The sequence below is a fragment of the Strix aluco genome, chromosome 3 (assembly GCF_031877795.1).
Source record: "Strix aluco isolate bStrAlu1 chromosome 3, bStrAlu1.hap1, whole genome shotgun sequence".
Classification (NCBI taxonomy): domain Eukaryota; kingdom Metazoa; phylum Chordata; class Aves; order Strigiformes; family Strigidae; genus Strix; species Strix aluco.
Window position 1 is genome coordinate 74,389,560 of NC_133933.1, and position 15,403 is coordinate 74,404,962.

The 15,403-nt window shown below is 37.5% G+C and overlaps 1 protein-coding gene across 6 annotated transcripts in view; it reads left to right on the forward strand.

The window, feature by feature from the left end:
• Window positions 1-15,403, forward strand: part of TRDN (triadin) — a 244,571-nt gene that overhangs the window by 151,095 nt on the left and 78,073 nt on the right. For all 6 annotated transcript variants that reach the window (XM_074819208.1, XM_074819204.1, XM_074819207.1 and 3 more), the window contains 3 exons: window positions 9,999-10,031; window positions 10,143-10,175; window positions 11,569-11,595. In XM_074819208.1, coding sequence (XP_074675309.1) covers window positions 9,999-10,031; window positions 10,143-10,175; window positions 11,569-11,595 — 93 coding nt within the window. The remainder of the gene's footprint in view (window positions 1-9,998; window positions 10,032-10,142; window positions 10,176-11,568; window positions 11,596-15,403) is intronic.

Genomic DNA, 15,403 nt, shown 5'->3' on the forward strand with positions numbered 1-15,403 from the left:
GCTCAAGAAAAGAGACATCAAAAAAGAGTGAAAATTTTATGTTATATACCCCCATGGGAAAGAGGAAAAAGAGGGGAGCAGTGTTTCTTTCTCTTTCTCTCTCACTGTACATGGACGTAACCCTATTAGAGTTTGCCATCCTGCAATCTTTTCAGGATCTTATATCTGGGTGCCTATATGTGCCCTGAAATTTCTCTTTATAAGCAACCACTGCCCTCGGTTAGCATCTCTGTGTGTATTTCTGTGGTACATGTGTTACCAAGAAAATTCTTCTGGTGGCTGGAATAGTCTGTTCAGTTTTCTAGTCCCTGAAGTTAACCCTCTCAGACTTTTTTGCAATGTAAGCACAGCCATTCTCAGGGTTTATTTTCTGGGTTTACAGTTTAGATCTTCAGGGACAAATGATAGAAGTAACTTATTGCATGCATAAGGACAGGCTTTGCAGTTTATTTCTGGACAAGATAAATCTTCACTCAAGTAGCAGGTGTTTATGCAGCGGTAAACAAAATAATGAAACCCTACCTGTATTAATCCTGCTGCTCAGGGTCCTTGGGTTTAGATCCAAGATCATTCGGTAGTCCTTTTGAATAACAGAGGCTTTCTTTTTGGTCCAGGTTAGAATAATTCTTCCTCTCTTTAATTCACCTTAACTCTTTGGGAAGATAAACATCTTACCTTCTCTGACTTATTCAGTTTCTTTCTGGTTTTAAAGGGAGAGCTACAGGTTTGTCTGTCTTTGCACAGTAGGTGGAAATAACCTGATCTCGGTCCCCAACACCCTGCAGAAGGATAGGAGAAACTGGGTCTTGGTCCTCACCTGTTTGTCCCAGAGAGTTTCCACTAGGCTTAGTGAAGCCTCACAGCTGACTCTGCCCCGGGTCTGCCAGGAATGCACTGTACTCTCAGCAGCTAAAACCGTGCTGCTATTGCAGCAGTCCATCACTCAGCCACCTTTTAATATCTGCAGGAACGTATTATGTGGATGGAGACGAATTTTCAATCACTGACATTTTCATCCTAGCTCAAGTCTGAGAAAATATTGCAGGCTAGGACGTCTTAAACTGTCCACAGGATTATGTAATCTGGATCATTATCTAACTCTGAATGGGAAAAATGAATTCTTATGTCACAATATACAATTCAAATGTTAGAAGATTTTACTTTACAACCTTGAACTCTTTACATACAGGATTAATTTAAATGAAGCATGAAATAGGTTATTTCACTCTAAACTTTCTAATCTGAAAGCCAGTTTTTATTCACCAATTTTTAAAATCTTTTTGAGTAAATGGCCTAGAATTCAGGATGGTTTTGCTACTTTTGTTAGGATGTTGAAATGCCCAGTCTCATAGCCTGGCATACTGCTGGTGCATTTATATATTCTATAAAGTATCCTCTGTTTCAGGATCATATAGAATTAAAATAATTTCCTATACTTCCTTTCACATCATAGTGAACTGTGAAGACACTTGTACTAAAAAGGTAGCCTTGTTTCTTTTTTTATTACCAGATATTATTAAACACCACAGTCTGGTCTATGCAATGTAGCAAAGTACTGTTTTATTACTAACAAAAAGATGGCATTACTTTAAGAGTAAGGCAGGGGGAGCAAGTTAACTACAAAAAAGAAATTATTTAATACAGGAAAGTAACAATAATAATAAAAGAGGGTCAAAATTAAATGCTATTTAAATACAAATCAGAGCTAAAATGATTATTTAACTGTCCACTCTTTCTGGAAAAAGGCATTTTAAGGTGTTTTGTTCTGAGGCTGGCAATCTTTCACAGCCCAGAAGCTATTTTGTGATTTAAGTGAACTTTTGGCAAGAATTAGGCCCAATTTCAGCAAAGCACTTAACATATTTTTAACTCTATCTTGAGTCAGCAAAGCATTTAAGCGCATGCTTAAGCTTTGTTGAATGCACACTATCACATACACTATGTATATAATTATCTTCCCAGGCATTAGTCTTTTGGAAGAGATACCACCTTTGCTTTGCTAGAAAGTGAATAAATGGACCTCATCTTGATCATTGAGATCATTATGAAAATAGCACTTAATTTTTAGGGGAACAAGGGTCTGGAGCACATGTCGTATGAGGAGTGGCTGAGGGAACTGGGGTTGTTTAGTCTGGAGAAGAGGAGGCTGAGGGGAGACCTCATCGCCCTCTACAACTACCTGAAAGGAGGTTGCAGAGAGCTGGGGATGAGTCTCTTTAACCAAGTGATGAGCGATAGGACAAGAGGGAATGGCCTCAAGTTGCACCAGGGAAGGTTTAGACTGGATATTAGGAAGCATTTCTTTACAGAACAGGTTGTTAGGTGTTGGAATGGTCTGCCCAGGGAGGTGGTAGAGCCCCCATCCCTGGAGGTGTTTGGGCGTGGGGTCCACTTAGCGCTGAGGGATATGGTGTAGTTGGGAATTGTTAATGTTGAGTTGATGGTTGGACTGGATGATCTTAAAGGTCTTTTCCAACCTAGACAATTCTGTGATTCTGTATATTATTATATTACATCTACAATTTACGATGTTCTTGAATATGGCAGTGTTATGTTTTAGAGAGAGAGCAAGTGGAAACACAATTTGTTTTACTATGATGTTTCTTAAAAATGAATTTTGTTACATCATCATACAGGTCTGCATCAACTATAGATTTGAAAGTTTCTGTATTAAGAAGTTGCAGTCCAGTATCATAAGTACAAAACAAGTCATTACCAATGGACAGTATGACTTTAGTCTGCAGAGTGCCACAAATAATCAGATGAGTTTTTTCTCTCCTATAAAGCTGCTTGGAGTGCCCAAGTTTGGAGCTTTACATATTTCATAAATAGTGGTTGCTGGGTTTATTTCATATATACAGTAGACTCCTCTCAGCATTTTTTTGACTGAGCTGCACACTTCTAGTGCCTTCTGTCAATGTCCTCCTTCATGACGCTGCCTCTGCAAATACCTTCTGAAGAAGTTGCTTGTCCTGCTTAAGGCAAAGAAGCCTTTCAAAATATTAACCACGTGATCCTTTGATTTATGGTCTGAGAGCAAATATAACAAAGCTTTTGCTGTCTTATTCTACCCTACTCCTTTGGGCTAACTGACATCAGTACCCAGCTCTAAGTCAGGCGCTACAGTTAGAGCTCTTGTTCTGAGTTCATTAACTTTGAATTAAATTTATTCCTTTAGAATCTCCCTTTAGAATCTCATTGCATTCATTTTTAGGGTCTATTGTTTTTGTTACTGAATTAGCTAATTTAATCTGCACATCATGTTTGCCTAATGACAGGAAAAAAATAGAACTGGTATTTACTTCAAAGTCTTCTTTCTCTTCTGAAACATCTGTTCCAGACTCATATTCTCAATGGGTTACAGAGCTTGAAGCAAAAGTCCTTCCTTTGTCAAAAGAAAGTGAAGTATGAACAGTTAAAGCATGAGCAAGTAGTAATGGCTGAGCGCCATTCAAGCTAGGACCACTAGCAGTGGGTATGCTCTTGTCATAAATCAATTACAAAGCAATATGACTCATTCTACCACACAGTAAGAGACTATTAAGAAAACTGAATTACTTTCACCTTGCTGTGGTCTATGAGCATGTGCATAACTGCTGCACCTGATCTCATGCTCAGTAATTTGTCATGTTGCTTGTTGCCCTCCTTTTGGAGTTCCACCTGGAGTGAAGTAGAAATGCCTCTCTAGAAGTGCTCTTTGTTCAAACAGATGTGGTCCAACACAGGATTTTTCTAAATCAAATAGTGTCATTCTACTCATTGGGAATTGACTGGAAATACTTGCACCTGAGCAGCTTAGTCACAGTTCTCCAAAGGCTGGAAGTACTCCTCAGACCCCTATTTAAAAGGAAATACAGGTTGAGTTTTTTCACAGGTAAAGACCTTCTAGTAGATACTAGCTCTCTGCATTAAAGAATCACAATATGCTTATAAATTACTCTTTTTGCCACCTGAGCCTTAACCTGAATGCCCATGCCAGAAATCCTAAGACTAGTGAAGTTAGTTTGTTCTTAAAACAAATTAGTGGTAATGATAGGCATTAATAATGGATCTTTTCACAAGGGCTCTGTTCATAACATGTAAGGTTATGAAAGTCCTTTTCAAGAGTGGTACATCAGTTCTGAATACAGGCAGTGCCCTAGTCAGAATTGTAGGGTTAAAATAATTTTCTTTTTAAGGTTTCTAAATCAAAAATATTTTTATTCCAATGGGAAATTAGGCATCTGTGGTCTATGAATACACCCACACTGTATATTGGTTCTGCTCCTTCTGATGGGAAACGAGAAGACCCACACCTTCCCCTTCTCATATGGCAAAAGTGATGAAAGTGTTGTTTTCCTAGAAGTGATCAAATATACTTTACATTTACATAAGTATGTTTTTCAAGAGTGTTGACTTCAACAACTGATTTATTTGCATGTGATCTGAGTCCCCAGGGAGTGATTTTTCTCTAAGTGAGAGGAGCTTTGCAAGGCTGGCAGGACAGTCATCAGAAATCTGCATTTTTTCCATTTCTTCTTTATGCTTGTTTATTTTCTCTTGATTATCCCAGCTTTTGCAGAACTAACAGAACATTTCAGGTTCTGGAGAGGTCTGTTTTATGAGAGACAGCTTTGTCGTCAGGCTCCACTATAATTATACTGGAACCTTGTGGAAAGAAGGTGCTTGCTTTCCCTCTGAATTAATACAAGCTGCTATTATAAAAAGAGATGATTGACTTTCTGCCTACTCAAGTATGGGAGGACAGATCCCATCAACTTCAAAGGAGGATCTGAAATCTAATAATGACCCCACCTTCTAAGATCCATAACCTAGGTACAGGGCTCTATATATTTTGATCAATGCTTTTCTTTTTCCTTTTTTTTTTTCATCTAGCTTGCTGATGAGTAAGAAAAGGTGTACTAGACTTGAATGAAGGTTTCTAGTAATCTTTATTCGAGTATGTCCAGATAACAAAGAAGATCATGTACTATTACAGTTATTTGAACATCAAGAGGGGTTTTTTGGTTGTGTACACCTGAGGAAAAGGCAGAGCCTGTTGACTTTGTTAAAAGATAAAGGGGGGTTTACCAAGGTATGACTCATTTAGGATCTTCCCTGTAATGACTTTGATAGCAAAATTGATATATGGTCATATGGGAGGATTTTGAAAACACAAGTGTCTAGCTTGCCTTTGGTGAGGACTGACAACATCCATCCAAAATTAGGGACCTTGGCCAATTTGATGGTGTCTGTCCTAATACCAGCTTCTTCTCTGAGCATCATTCATGCATCCAAAATTATGCTGGAACTGTATTAAACAAGAAATGAGCTGTATTAAAATGAATCTAAGGTAACTAATGAAAACAAGGGTTTGGATATGAGGCAGCACCTCCATCTCCTGCCTCTGAATTATATATTTATTTATTTTGTTATGTGAAATCACCAGCTGAACATGAGCCAGCAGTGTGCCCAGGTGGCCAAGAAGGCCAATGGCATCCTGGTTTGCATCAGAAATACGTGGCCAGCAGGGACAGGGAAGTGATCTTATCCCTGGACTCGGCACTGGTGAGGCCGCACCTCGAATACTGTGTTCAGTTTTGGGCCCCTCACTACAAAAAGGACATTGAATTACTCAAGCGTGTCCAGAGAAGGGCAACGAAGCTGGTGAAGGGTCTGGAGCACATGTCGTATGAGGAGCGGCTGAGGGAACTGGGGTTGTTTAGTCTGGAGAAGAGGAGGCTGAGGGGAGACCTCATCGCCCTCTACAACTACCTGAAAGGAGGTTGCAGAGAGCTGGGGATGAGTCTCTTTAACCAAGTAATGAGTGATAAGACAAGAGGGAATGGCCTCAAGTTGCACCAGGGAAGGTTTAGACTAGATATTACAAAGCATTTCTTTACAGAACGGGTTGTTAGATGTTGGAATGGTCTGCCCAGGGAGGTGGTGGAGTCCCCATCCCTGCAGATGTTTAAGATAGGGTCAACATAGCGCTTGGGGATATGGTGTAGTTTGGAACTGTCAATGTTAGGTTGGACTAGATGATCTTCAAGGTCTTTTCCAACCTAGATGATTCTGTGAAGAGCACAGTATAATCTCAATTCTCTGCAGAAGTGTCTTTAAATTCTTTTGATGGCTTCTACTCAAAAGATGTTCATTTATAAAGGAACTGGTATGTGTGGCATGATCTCATCAAGTAAGGTGTTTCCTTGGTGTGTTCTTATTCCAGAAAGAAATGTATTTGTCCAGTTCATTTTCTTTATAAATCAAAGTGTATGATGGCAGTGAGTTTTTCTACATTGATCCGGGAAGTAGAATGGCAGTCAGATATAGCAGGACAAGTATTTCTTGGGAGCAGGAAAACTGGAAAAATCTAGTTTGATGCAAAACTTTCTCATGTGGATTATCTCAGGTCTACCAATGTGACTAAACTCATATTGCAAACTTTCACTTCAACAGAAGGGACTAAAGGGATCTTTTCTGTATCTAGCTTCTTATGTTCACAATATTCTTAATGAAAGCATATCTTGGAAAGCTTTACCACCCTGACTCATTTAGTTTTAATTAATCAACATGATATTAAGGTCTGAGGAAGGGAAACGACAGGCATATAGCCTATAAAACCAAGATTACAAGACTGTAAGACCAGAATAACTTTCTGCTCTCTAAGGATTTAAGTATTCAAGACACTGCATGGAAAATGACAACAGTATGCTTCACTGAAATACTTGTAAAAATTAAACAACAGTACAGAAAACACCGTTTTTATGCAGCTACTGAATGCAAACAGAATGGTGTTGGTTATTTAACATGTGGTGCTTACCACAGAACAGCAAATCCACTTGAAATGTCATTTATTTAAACTTTTCCCAATCTGTGTGATTCCATATACAATTTTTATTTTTCTGAACACTTCTTGGACATGAATGCTTTATCTGAATTGGGAGATAACACGTGTGCACACACACACACATATATGTGCACACATAGCTATACAAATCAGGATGGGCTATCAATTGTTGTGTCCTGGCAGATGGCAGAGGGTCACAGTTTGTGACTATGGATCCTGGTAGTAAAGTTGAAGTGCACCACAGCAAATCTGTCAGCTTAGATGCTTTTCAGCACTGTGCTTTAGGGCAGAGTGTGGCTTAGGGAAGAGGAGCAGAGGCAGGTTCAGGTTCTCTTCTGTCTCCCACCTGCACCAGGGGTGTCTAGGAGTATACCCCTAGTAATGGAACAAAAAATACATTTATATGGTTTTGTGGACATGTTATACACAACTTTGCCAATTTTCATAAAAAAGGAAAGCTATTTTTTCAAAACATCAGAGCTTATAAAGATGGTGAAATGTCAAACTAAATCAAATCTCAATTCCATGCATGGTAGAAAAATAATATATTACCAGCAAAAATTTCCTGAATAGAAACATATTGTACAGTCTCACATACATACAAAAATGGTTAAATATAAAAAGAATTACAAATGTCATGGCAAATACCTAATGTGTCTACACTTGGCAATAGCTTTTAATGTGTCATAGTAAATACTTGTTAGTAAAAAAAAAAAAAAGACATTGAGATCAAGCAATGATAACTTGTAGCAAAAAGGAAAGATCTAGGTCTGAAATTTCCTGAAGCTTATAGCTCATGTAATGAAAGGTTTCAGTTCATTCCATTAAAATATCAGAGCAGGAATCACCAGAAATTCCAAATAAGATTTCCCCAGATATGCTTTATGTCAAATTCTATGTTATTCATTTTTTTGAATTTTTCTCATGGGAAAGGATCTTATTTAATATGCTTCTCGAAGTAAAACTATTATAAAAGAAGCTCTATAGAACTTCCTTCATGTTTGCAGGTTTTCAAAACAGGAAATAAAGCTAAATAATGGAAAAATTTATACTTTGCAAAAACACTTGCTGAGTGTTGTTAATGTCATACTGTTCCCTGATCTCATGAGAGCTGACAGATCTTAGAATGAGAGGGAAAAATAATTGCCTCGGAACCACTAAAGTCATAATTACATTTCCTTCAGTTTCCAGGAAGCTGTCCTGAGCAATAGCAAAACAGAAAATCCCATGAAACCAATCAAAATTCTCATTTCACAGAATGAGTTCTAAAATATCTGTATGAAATTGGATACTCTGAAGAGCACTTGGGCTACACAAAACCAAAGCTGCAGCTGTTGTTATGATTTAGCTCATTGAGTCAGCCAAACTACTGATTCCCAAACTTCTGTCCTCTCACTTTTTGCTATATTTCTCCTCCTTGACCTATACTGGGGTTGCCACCCAAGGTAGGATGTCATCAAGAAAATATAATATTTATTCAGACAACAAGCTATTTAATGACAACTGACTCTCTAGTTCCATCATTGTTCCATAGTGCTGGGAAAATCATATCGCTGGCTCATTGCTTTAACCACATCAACTTACTCCATGACCATTTCAACTGAGTCTCACCTCTCACATGCAATGTGACTATAAAACATCTATGATATTTTAAATATGTATGTGTTATATAATAATTACATTAAAATGTGATTTATATAACCATATTAAAGTTAGGTCCCTGATTTCAGTCAGCTAGTCTTGATGCTTTAAAGTATACATTTTGGCTAAAAGATATTGTTTATGAAATTGTGATGAAATTCCATCAATGTTTTTGGTAAAAAAAGAAGAATAAAAATCCAATTTTTTCTTAATAACTCAGCGTGTGAAGTATACCTCTTTTAGATGTCCACTGTGCATTCAGTATTGATTATGAATTAATATTTAATACAAATGTTACTCATGTTAATGTTATTGGTCAATGTATTTACTTTTCTGTTGGCAGTACTTGTTCCTTTTTGCTTATTCAGTTCAAAGATAGCTCAAATTTAGGGACAGGCTTGCTTTTAGTGAGGGTACAATGACTTTGAACATGGAACTTTATATCTTGATTCTAGAGTGGAAACTATTTAAACATTAATATTCCTCAAATGTATACCACAGCACTGATACAAATATATCCTATAATAAGCATGGAGAAAATATAATCATCAGATACCAGTAAGCAACAAGCATGTATTTAATAGAAACTGCCTTTATCTTGTAATCAGTCAGCTCAGATACTCTTGAATTTAGGTAATGTTCCTGTATGGATCCAAACCTGCCCAGCAGAGCCTTTCCATATGCTGTTTAAAAGCATCTGCAGACATCATCTGCAGACAGCAAAAGCTTATCTATTTTTTTGCTACTGTGAACATCAACCCTGGCTGGTAGATCACGCTCAGTTTCTGAGAGACACGTTCAGTCTCTCCCTCTCCCCCCTGGTAGGCCTCCTACTCCTTCTCTGAGGGAGTTTTGAAGCACATCCTGATGAGATGGAAAGAACTGTTACAGAAACTACCATTAAAAATTTGTAAATCCCAGTCATAGTTTGCCAGAGAGTGCAGAGTTTAGGTGCATGAAGCTTTTCAGCTTCAGGTTCCAGATCCTGTTTTGGTGATTAGCTCCGGTGAGGCATGGCTCCCTCCATGCTGTGTATTCCTTCCACAGGACCTCTTCCACTTCTCCTGTGGCTGTAGAGCGACAGCAGCTGGACTAGATGCTCTGCTTATTCTCCAGTCTCTCCAGTGAAGAAAGGCAAGGACCATATCACAGGTGTCCTGAGGCACATACAGTTGGTTCACAAGCCTCCATTTAGACCACTCTGAAGTAAAACTGTAGATAATTTAATCTACACTGTTTCTAGAGTTTCCTTTTAGCACCTTATTATAAGAGTTAAATCCTTTGGTGCCCATTATTAACAGCTAATCTGACCCTGTTTGCACAGTGTGGAAACCACTGGAGAGAGTGATGACAACTCTAAAGGTTTTACTTTGACGTGAAGGAAAGTAGGGAAGGGCTCACCTGAACTGAGAGTCCAAAGGAATGTGCCACATCCAGCTGTTGCTAGTAATAGGAAACATGATTGTCCAGGGCAACTAAACAAAACATTACAAGAAAAGAAATTTATACTTGATTTTTTTCTTTTCAGAACTACAGAAGAAAGAAAAAATTACAGAAACTGGTGAATATTCTTCCCTTTTTATCTTACTTTTTGACTATCCTAATGTTCTAAATTAATTCATGTCAGAAGTCAATATTTGATTTTGTTTGTTTGTTTGTTTTGTTTTTACAGCCAAAACAACAAAGAAAGAAGTAAAAGTATATGGTAAGACTTGTGAAAGACAGTAAGTTTTAGAGTTTCATTTATCTGGTTTGATTTTAAGTTGAGACAGGATTAGGTAAAGGGACAAGAAAAGTGAGGCCAGAGATAAAGATTTGCTGGTCTAATCAAAGTTACTTGAGCAAATGAGTGACTGTGGAGCAGACATGCAGCCATTTGGTCTTCTGGAACTGAGATCTGATCAAATGTTGCTGAGGAGAACAACAAGGGTAAGAATTTTTAATTTCAGGTTTTAAAAGGTTTATCTTTTCAAGGAAGGGGGTCTGCTTGGAGGTTACAGTAAATGGATGGAGAACAAAACACAAAATAGGAGCTTCAGAGTGTGGAGGGGAGGAAATATGTGATGTAGGTTGTTTTAGGTTTTTTTTATTCCAAGGATCCATGCATTTTATTGTTGTAGCTCGGTACTTTTCTTATTCCTGACTGGAATCTACTTCTCCAGTTTATCCAAATTTGGGAAAGCATAAAGATTTTCAACTCCTTTTACAGCCAAGCTTGATGACTCATTCATCAAATGACTCTATTTTCTCAGATATAAATTCTGAGCAAAAAATACCTACCGCAGACAGTCAATTTATAGAAAAAAATGAATCTGTCCTTTTCTATGACATAAAAATCTGTCACAGTTCTTCAGAATGAAGGTGTGAATAATGAAGAAAAAGAAATGTGGTAGTTCAATTTATTTGGCTTTAGTAAATGTAATTATGAAGACTAGTAAACAAATTAAACTGAAAATATATGTCAAGGAAGACTTTTGAAAGTGGATCTTCCCCTGTATCAATACTGGAAGAGTTCTGTGCTTTGAGTTTTCAATAAACTAAAAACAAAAAAATCCTTAACTCCCCCAAATTACTGAAATTGTTAAAAGATTTCTATTGCATACCCTCCACCTATGTTTGACATGTGCCTATTCTGAAACCTGTTTTCACTCCTTCCCTCATCCTCATTACCTGAAAATAGTAATTTTTGATATTTATACAAAAATGTTACAGCTCTTCCTTTGGCCTCTTACTAAGAATCACAAAGGAATGTTGTTATTTTCTTCTAAATATATTTTTTTAAGATGACAGGCAAATTCTAGTGGGGTTTAATAGATATACCTTTCACTAACTGAATAAAATATATATTGAAACTCCATATATAACTTACCTATTGACCTTGTTTTTCATTGCTTTTAATCTGCAGGTTAATTAGTCATCTGCCATGAGACTATCCAAATAAGCAACATATGTGCTTGTCAGTTTTTCTCTGCATAAAAAAATGAATGCCTGCTCTGCATAGATAGGTAGTATATTGGCCAAGGGAAGAGGTGTTAGGATCAATCTTAATGTCTTTATCCATTTCCAAAATTTGTTTCCTGGAATGTTTTATTTTACAGCATCTGTGGAAACTCTGAAGTCAAAAGGTGGGTAAATTTATTTGTTCTTAAAATTGAAATGGAAGAATGCTGTTGCTAACTCTACTGTTAATGAAGAAGCTTCTTGTGACAAAGCTAACAGTGGACTTTAAATAATAATGGCTCCTTCCTTGCAGCACCTCAAAGCACCTCTAGAACTAGTGTCTTCTCCCTCAGTTGTCCATAGACTAGACATAAAAACCATAAGGTTTTTGCAAAAGGCAGAAAGGAGAAGTAACCAATCTTCTGTAGACACATGATACAAAGAGTAATATTTCTCTTTTTGCCAGTCCAGCTGCAGCACAAACCCAGTGACTGAACAGTGTTCTCTTTAATGACTCCAGGATTTTTACAGGGAGGTTCAGGGAAACAGTTTTTGTTTTCCTCTTATACAAAAACTGCCAATGGCAGAAGGTGGGAGAAGTTGGAGTATCAGCGCTTGCTCCAAAGGTTGCTCCTTTACAGAAGGCAAAGTGAACAGGGATTGGTGAGAAACATCAAGGGTTTAAGTTCAAGCTGAGCAAATATTTAATTGTTCATGTCAATGTCTGACTTTTTGCATACATACAATGCAAGATACTAGCTCCGAATTGCCTTCAAGAACGTTGCAGATATCAGTTGTATTCTAGACAGGAATGGAAAATGAAATAGCAAGTTATGGACTGCATTTCACTCTCACTCTATGTTTATTCATATCAATGACCACCTTGCTTTATAAACATTCCTTTTGTGGTGGTTTGACCTTGGCTAAATGCCAGGTATCCACCAAGTCGCTTTTTTCTCAACAGGGCAAAGAGGGGAAAGAAAAGAAAATAGGGGAAAAAAATGACCCTTGTGGGTAAAAAAAAAACAGTTTTAATATAAGCAAAGCGAAGCAAAGGTCTGGGCGTGGAAGAAAAAAAAAAAAAAAACCCAACCAGATTTATTGTCTACTTCCCATGAACACGCGATGTCGGGCCTTCTCAGGAAGCAGGGCTCCAATACGCGTAGTGGTTGCCTCAGAGGACCAAGGGTGACCCCACCCCCTTCCTCCTTTTTCCCAGCTTTATACTGAGCAGACATCATATGGTATGGAATATCCCTTTGGTCAGTTCGGGTCAGCTGTCCTGGTTGTGTCCCCTCCCAAGATCTTGCCCACCCCGTCCCACTGTGGGGGGAAATATCAGAAAGAACCTTGGTGCTGTGTAAGCACTACTCAACAGTAGCCACACCACCAGTGTGCTATCAACACCCTGCCAGCTCCCAACATAAAACACAGCACCATGAGGGCTGCCACAGGGGAAAAGCAATTCCTGCTCAGCCAGACCCAGTACACCTTTTCAAACAATTGGGACTGCATGTATCAGCTGCTCAGACTTGTGGATTGTGGTCTCTGAGCTGTCCACCACAAGTCAAAGGCAGGGAAATGAGAATTTCCAGTTTTAAATACCCCACTATCATTCAAACATCTTCTTTTACTTTAGAGTTCATCTCTGAAGCCTCACTCACACTAACCAGTAAATTCTGACACAAGTAGTCAGGCTGAATTGCAAAGCAGTAGATTCGTCTTCTGGAGCATGAGGAAGGGTTGCAGAATCACAGCTGTGGAGATTAATGTAAGGAAATCAAAACTAATATATTATTCCCTTTATTGGATGGTTTTAAGTTCCCTGCTTCATGGGCTAAATTCATAATGCTGTCATTCCTCTGCAGCTAATTGTATTGAGCAAAACAGAAACCAGAGTAATTTAGGCATTTGTTCTCATTATACTCCCACCAGACAAAACACAGAAACTAAAGGGGAAAAAAAAGTATGGTGAGCTAAGATTTTGCATTTTTAGCAAATTCCAGACAGCCAAAGCTGAAAATAAAGGTAGTCTTGCTGCAGTGGTGATTGAATAAATCTTTCCCCTATTGTTGAAGCCTCTGAGCAAATACATTATTATTATTTCTTCTGTAATGTTGTAGTATGCATATGAAGTCAACATTTCAACATCTGTGAACCCATTTCTGGCAAGATTGTGTTCATCAGGGTCCAAAAGGAAGTGAAGCCGTTGTTTCTTGAAGAATTAAGTCCCCTTCTGCAAACTTGAAGTTTTCTTTGGCCACTACTGGGAAATGTTGTCATATACCTTTTGAAATTGTTATTCCCACTGATTATGTTTACCTTTTTATTAAAAGTTATTTTGTTTAGGTCAATTGTAAAGTTTACAAACAGAATTAGCAGGGGTTTTGAAACTACAGATCTTTTACCTCTATGCTTTATTGCTGTGAGTAGCTTCAAATTTTTCTAGTGAATACTGTATTTTATATTTATTTAGATGAGAAGCAAACATTTGTATATGTGATAAGTCTTCATCATGTCTCCAGCAATTTGCAGGATGGAAGCGAACCCTTCCTTATGAGCTATTGAATTAAGGGGCACTTGAAAAAATTTTATAGGAAGTTCAGAGTTCATTAAGGATAAATTGTAGGTTTCTATTATATAAAACCAGAATCATTCTGTTACTTCCATTGTCAAAAGAGCAGTCTCACAACAGAATATGTTGGTCTCGGCCATCTTAGTTTTACCATAGGATCAGCCTAATGTTGAACCTGAAATTATTCTGCAGTATTTAAGTAAATAACAACTTTGTTTTAATCAGTCACCAATCCCCATTAAACAGAAATAACTGATGTTAGCTCTGGAGTAATTGTTAATTTCTGAAAAATTACTCGTTAAGAAGTGATCGAAATTTATGTTGCTAATTTTGAAACTCAAACATAGCCTGTATTCCAGGGGCAAAATGATATTTATACAAAAATGTTACAGCTCTTCCTTTGGCCTCTTACTAAGAATCACAAAGGAATGTTGTTATTTTCTTCTAAATATATTTTTTTAAGATGACAGGCAAATTCTAGTGGGGTTTAATAGATATACCTTTCACTAACTGAATAAAATCATTGCTTTTCAATCTGTATTTGTTTGTTCTTTATTGTTGCTCATTACTTGTTTCCCATTTTTCTTCTATTAATCCATTTAGATTTAGCAGCTCACTGAGTGCCATGTAGTTTCCAATATTCAGTAGCTGCTGGTAAATTTCAAAATTTTTAAGCGTATTCATGGAAGACAAACAGTCCTGCTCTGAAAACAAGAGAGGCTTTTGATGAAATTCTCTTCTTTGGTAATTAAAATAATTAATCTGCTGGCATAGAAGGAGATCTGGGCCATTTCCACTAGCTTGTACTTCTGATGAACTATCAAGCTTATATGAAGTTTTGCTGCATTTTCTCACAAAAGGTTCTGTAATCCCACTATGTCAGGGAATTTTTTCATTTCTCCATGTAACAGAACAGTTCCTAAACCATAAGACACTTCTTAGGTTCATGATTTCTTGATATTAGTGATGTCAGGATGAAGAGCTCCTGTCTCTGACCTCAGGGTTCAGTGAGTGAAGTGTCTGTTGTCTCCAGTCAGAGCGATTTCTTTCAACTTTCCTTCACACCAAGAAAACATCTCAAAATAGCTTTAAACTCGGTGACATTTTGGAATGCATATTTCTGATGTGGATGTTAGTTATGCAACCTGACTCTTTTGGGATAAAAATATTCTGACAAATTTGATTGTAGCCTACAACTATTGAGACTGCAGAAATATTTGACTGATGAAATGATTTCCTGGCTACTTTCAGCACAAAACAATGTCTGCTAAGCTCTCTCTCATTTGATTCCAAAGAGCTTATGATAGAATCAGAGAAACAATTACCATAGAAATCACCCATTTGATCTACATTGTGCCAAGTTGTCAAGAATTTTGCTGAGAAATGACAAAATATAAATGGGAGTCCAGACTCCCTTT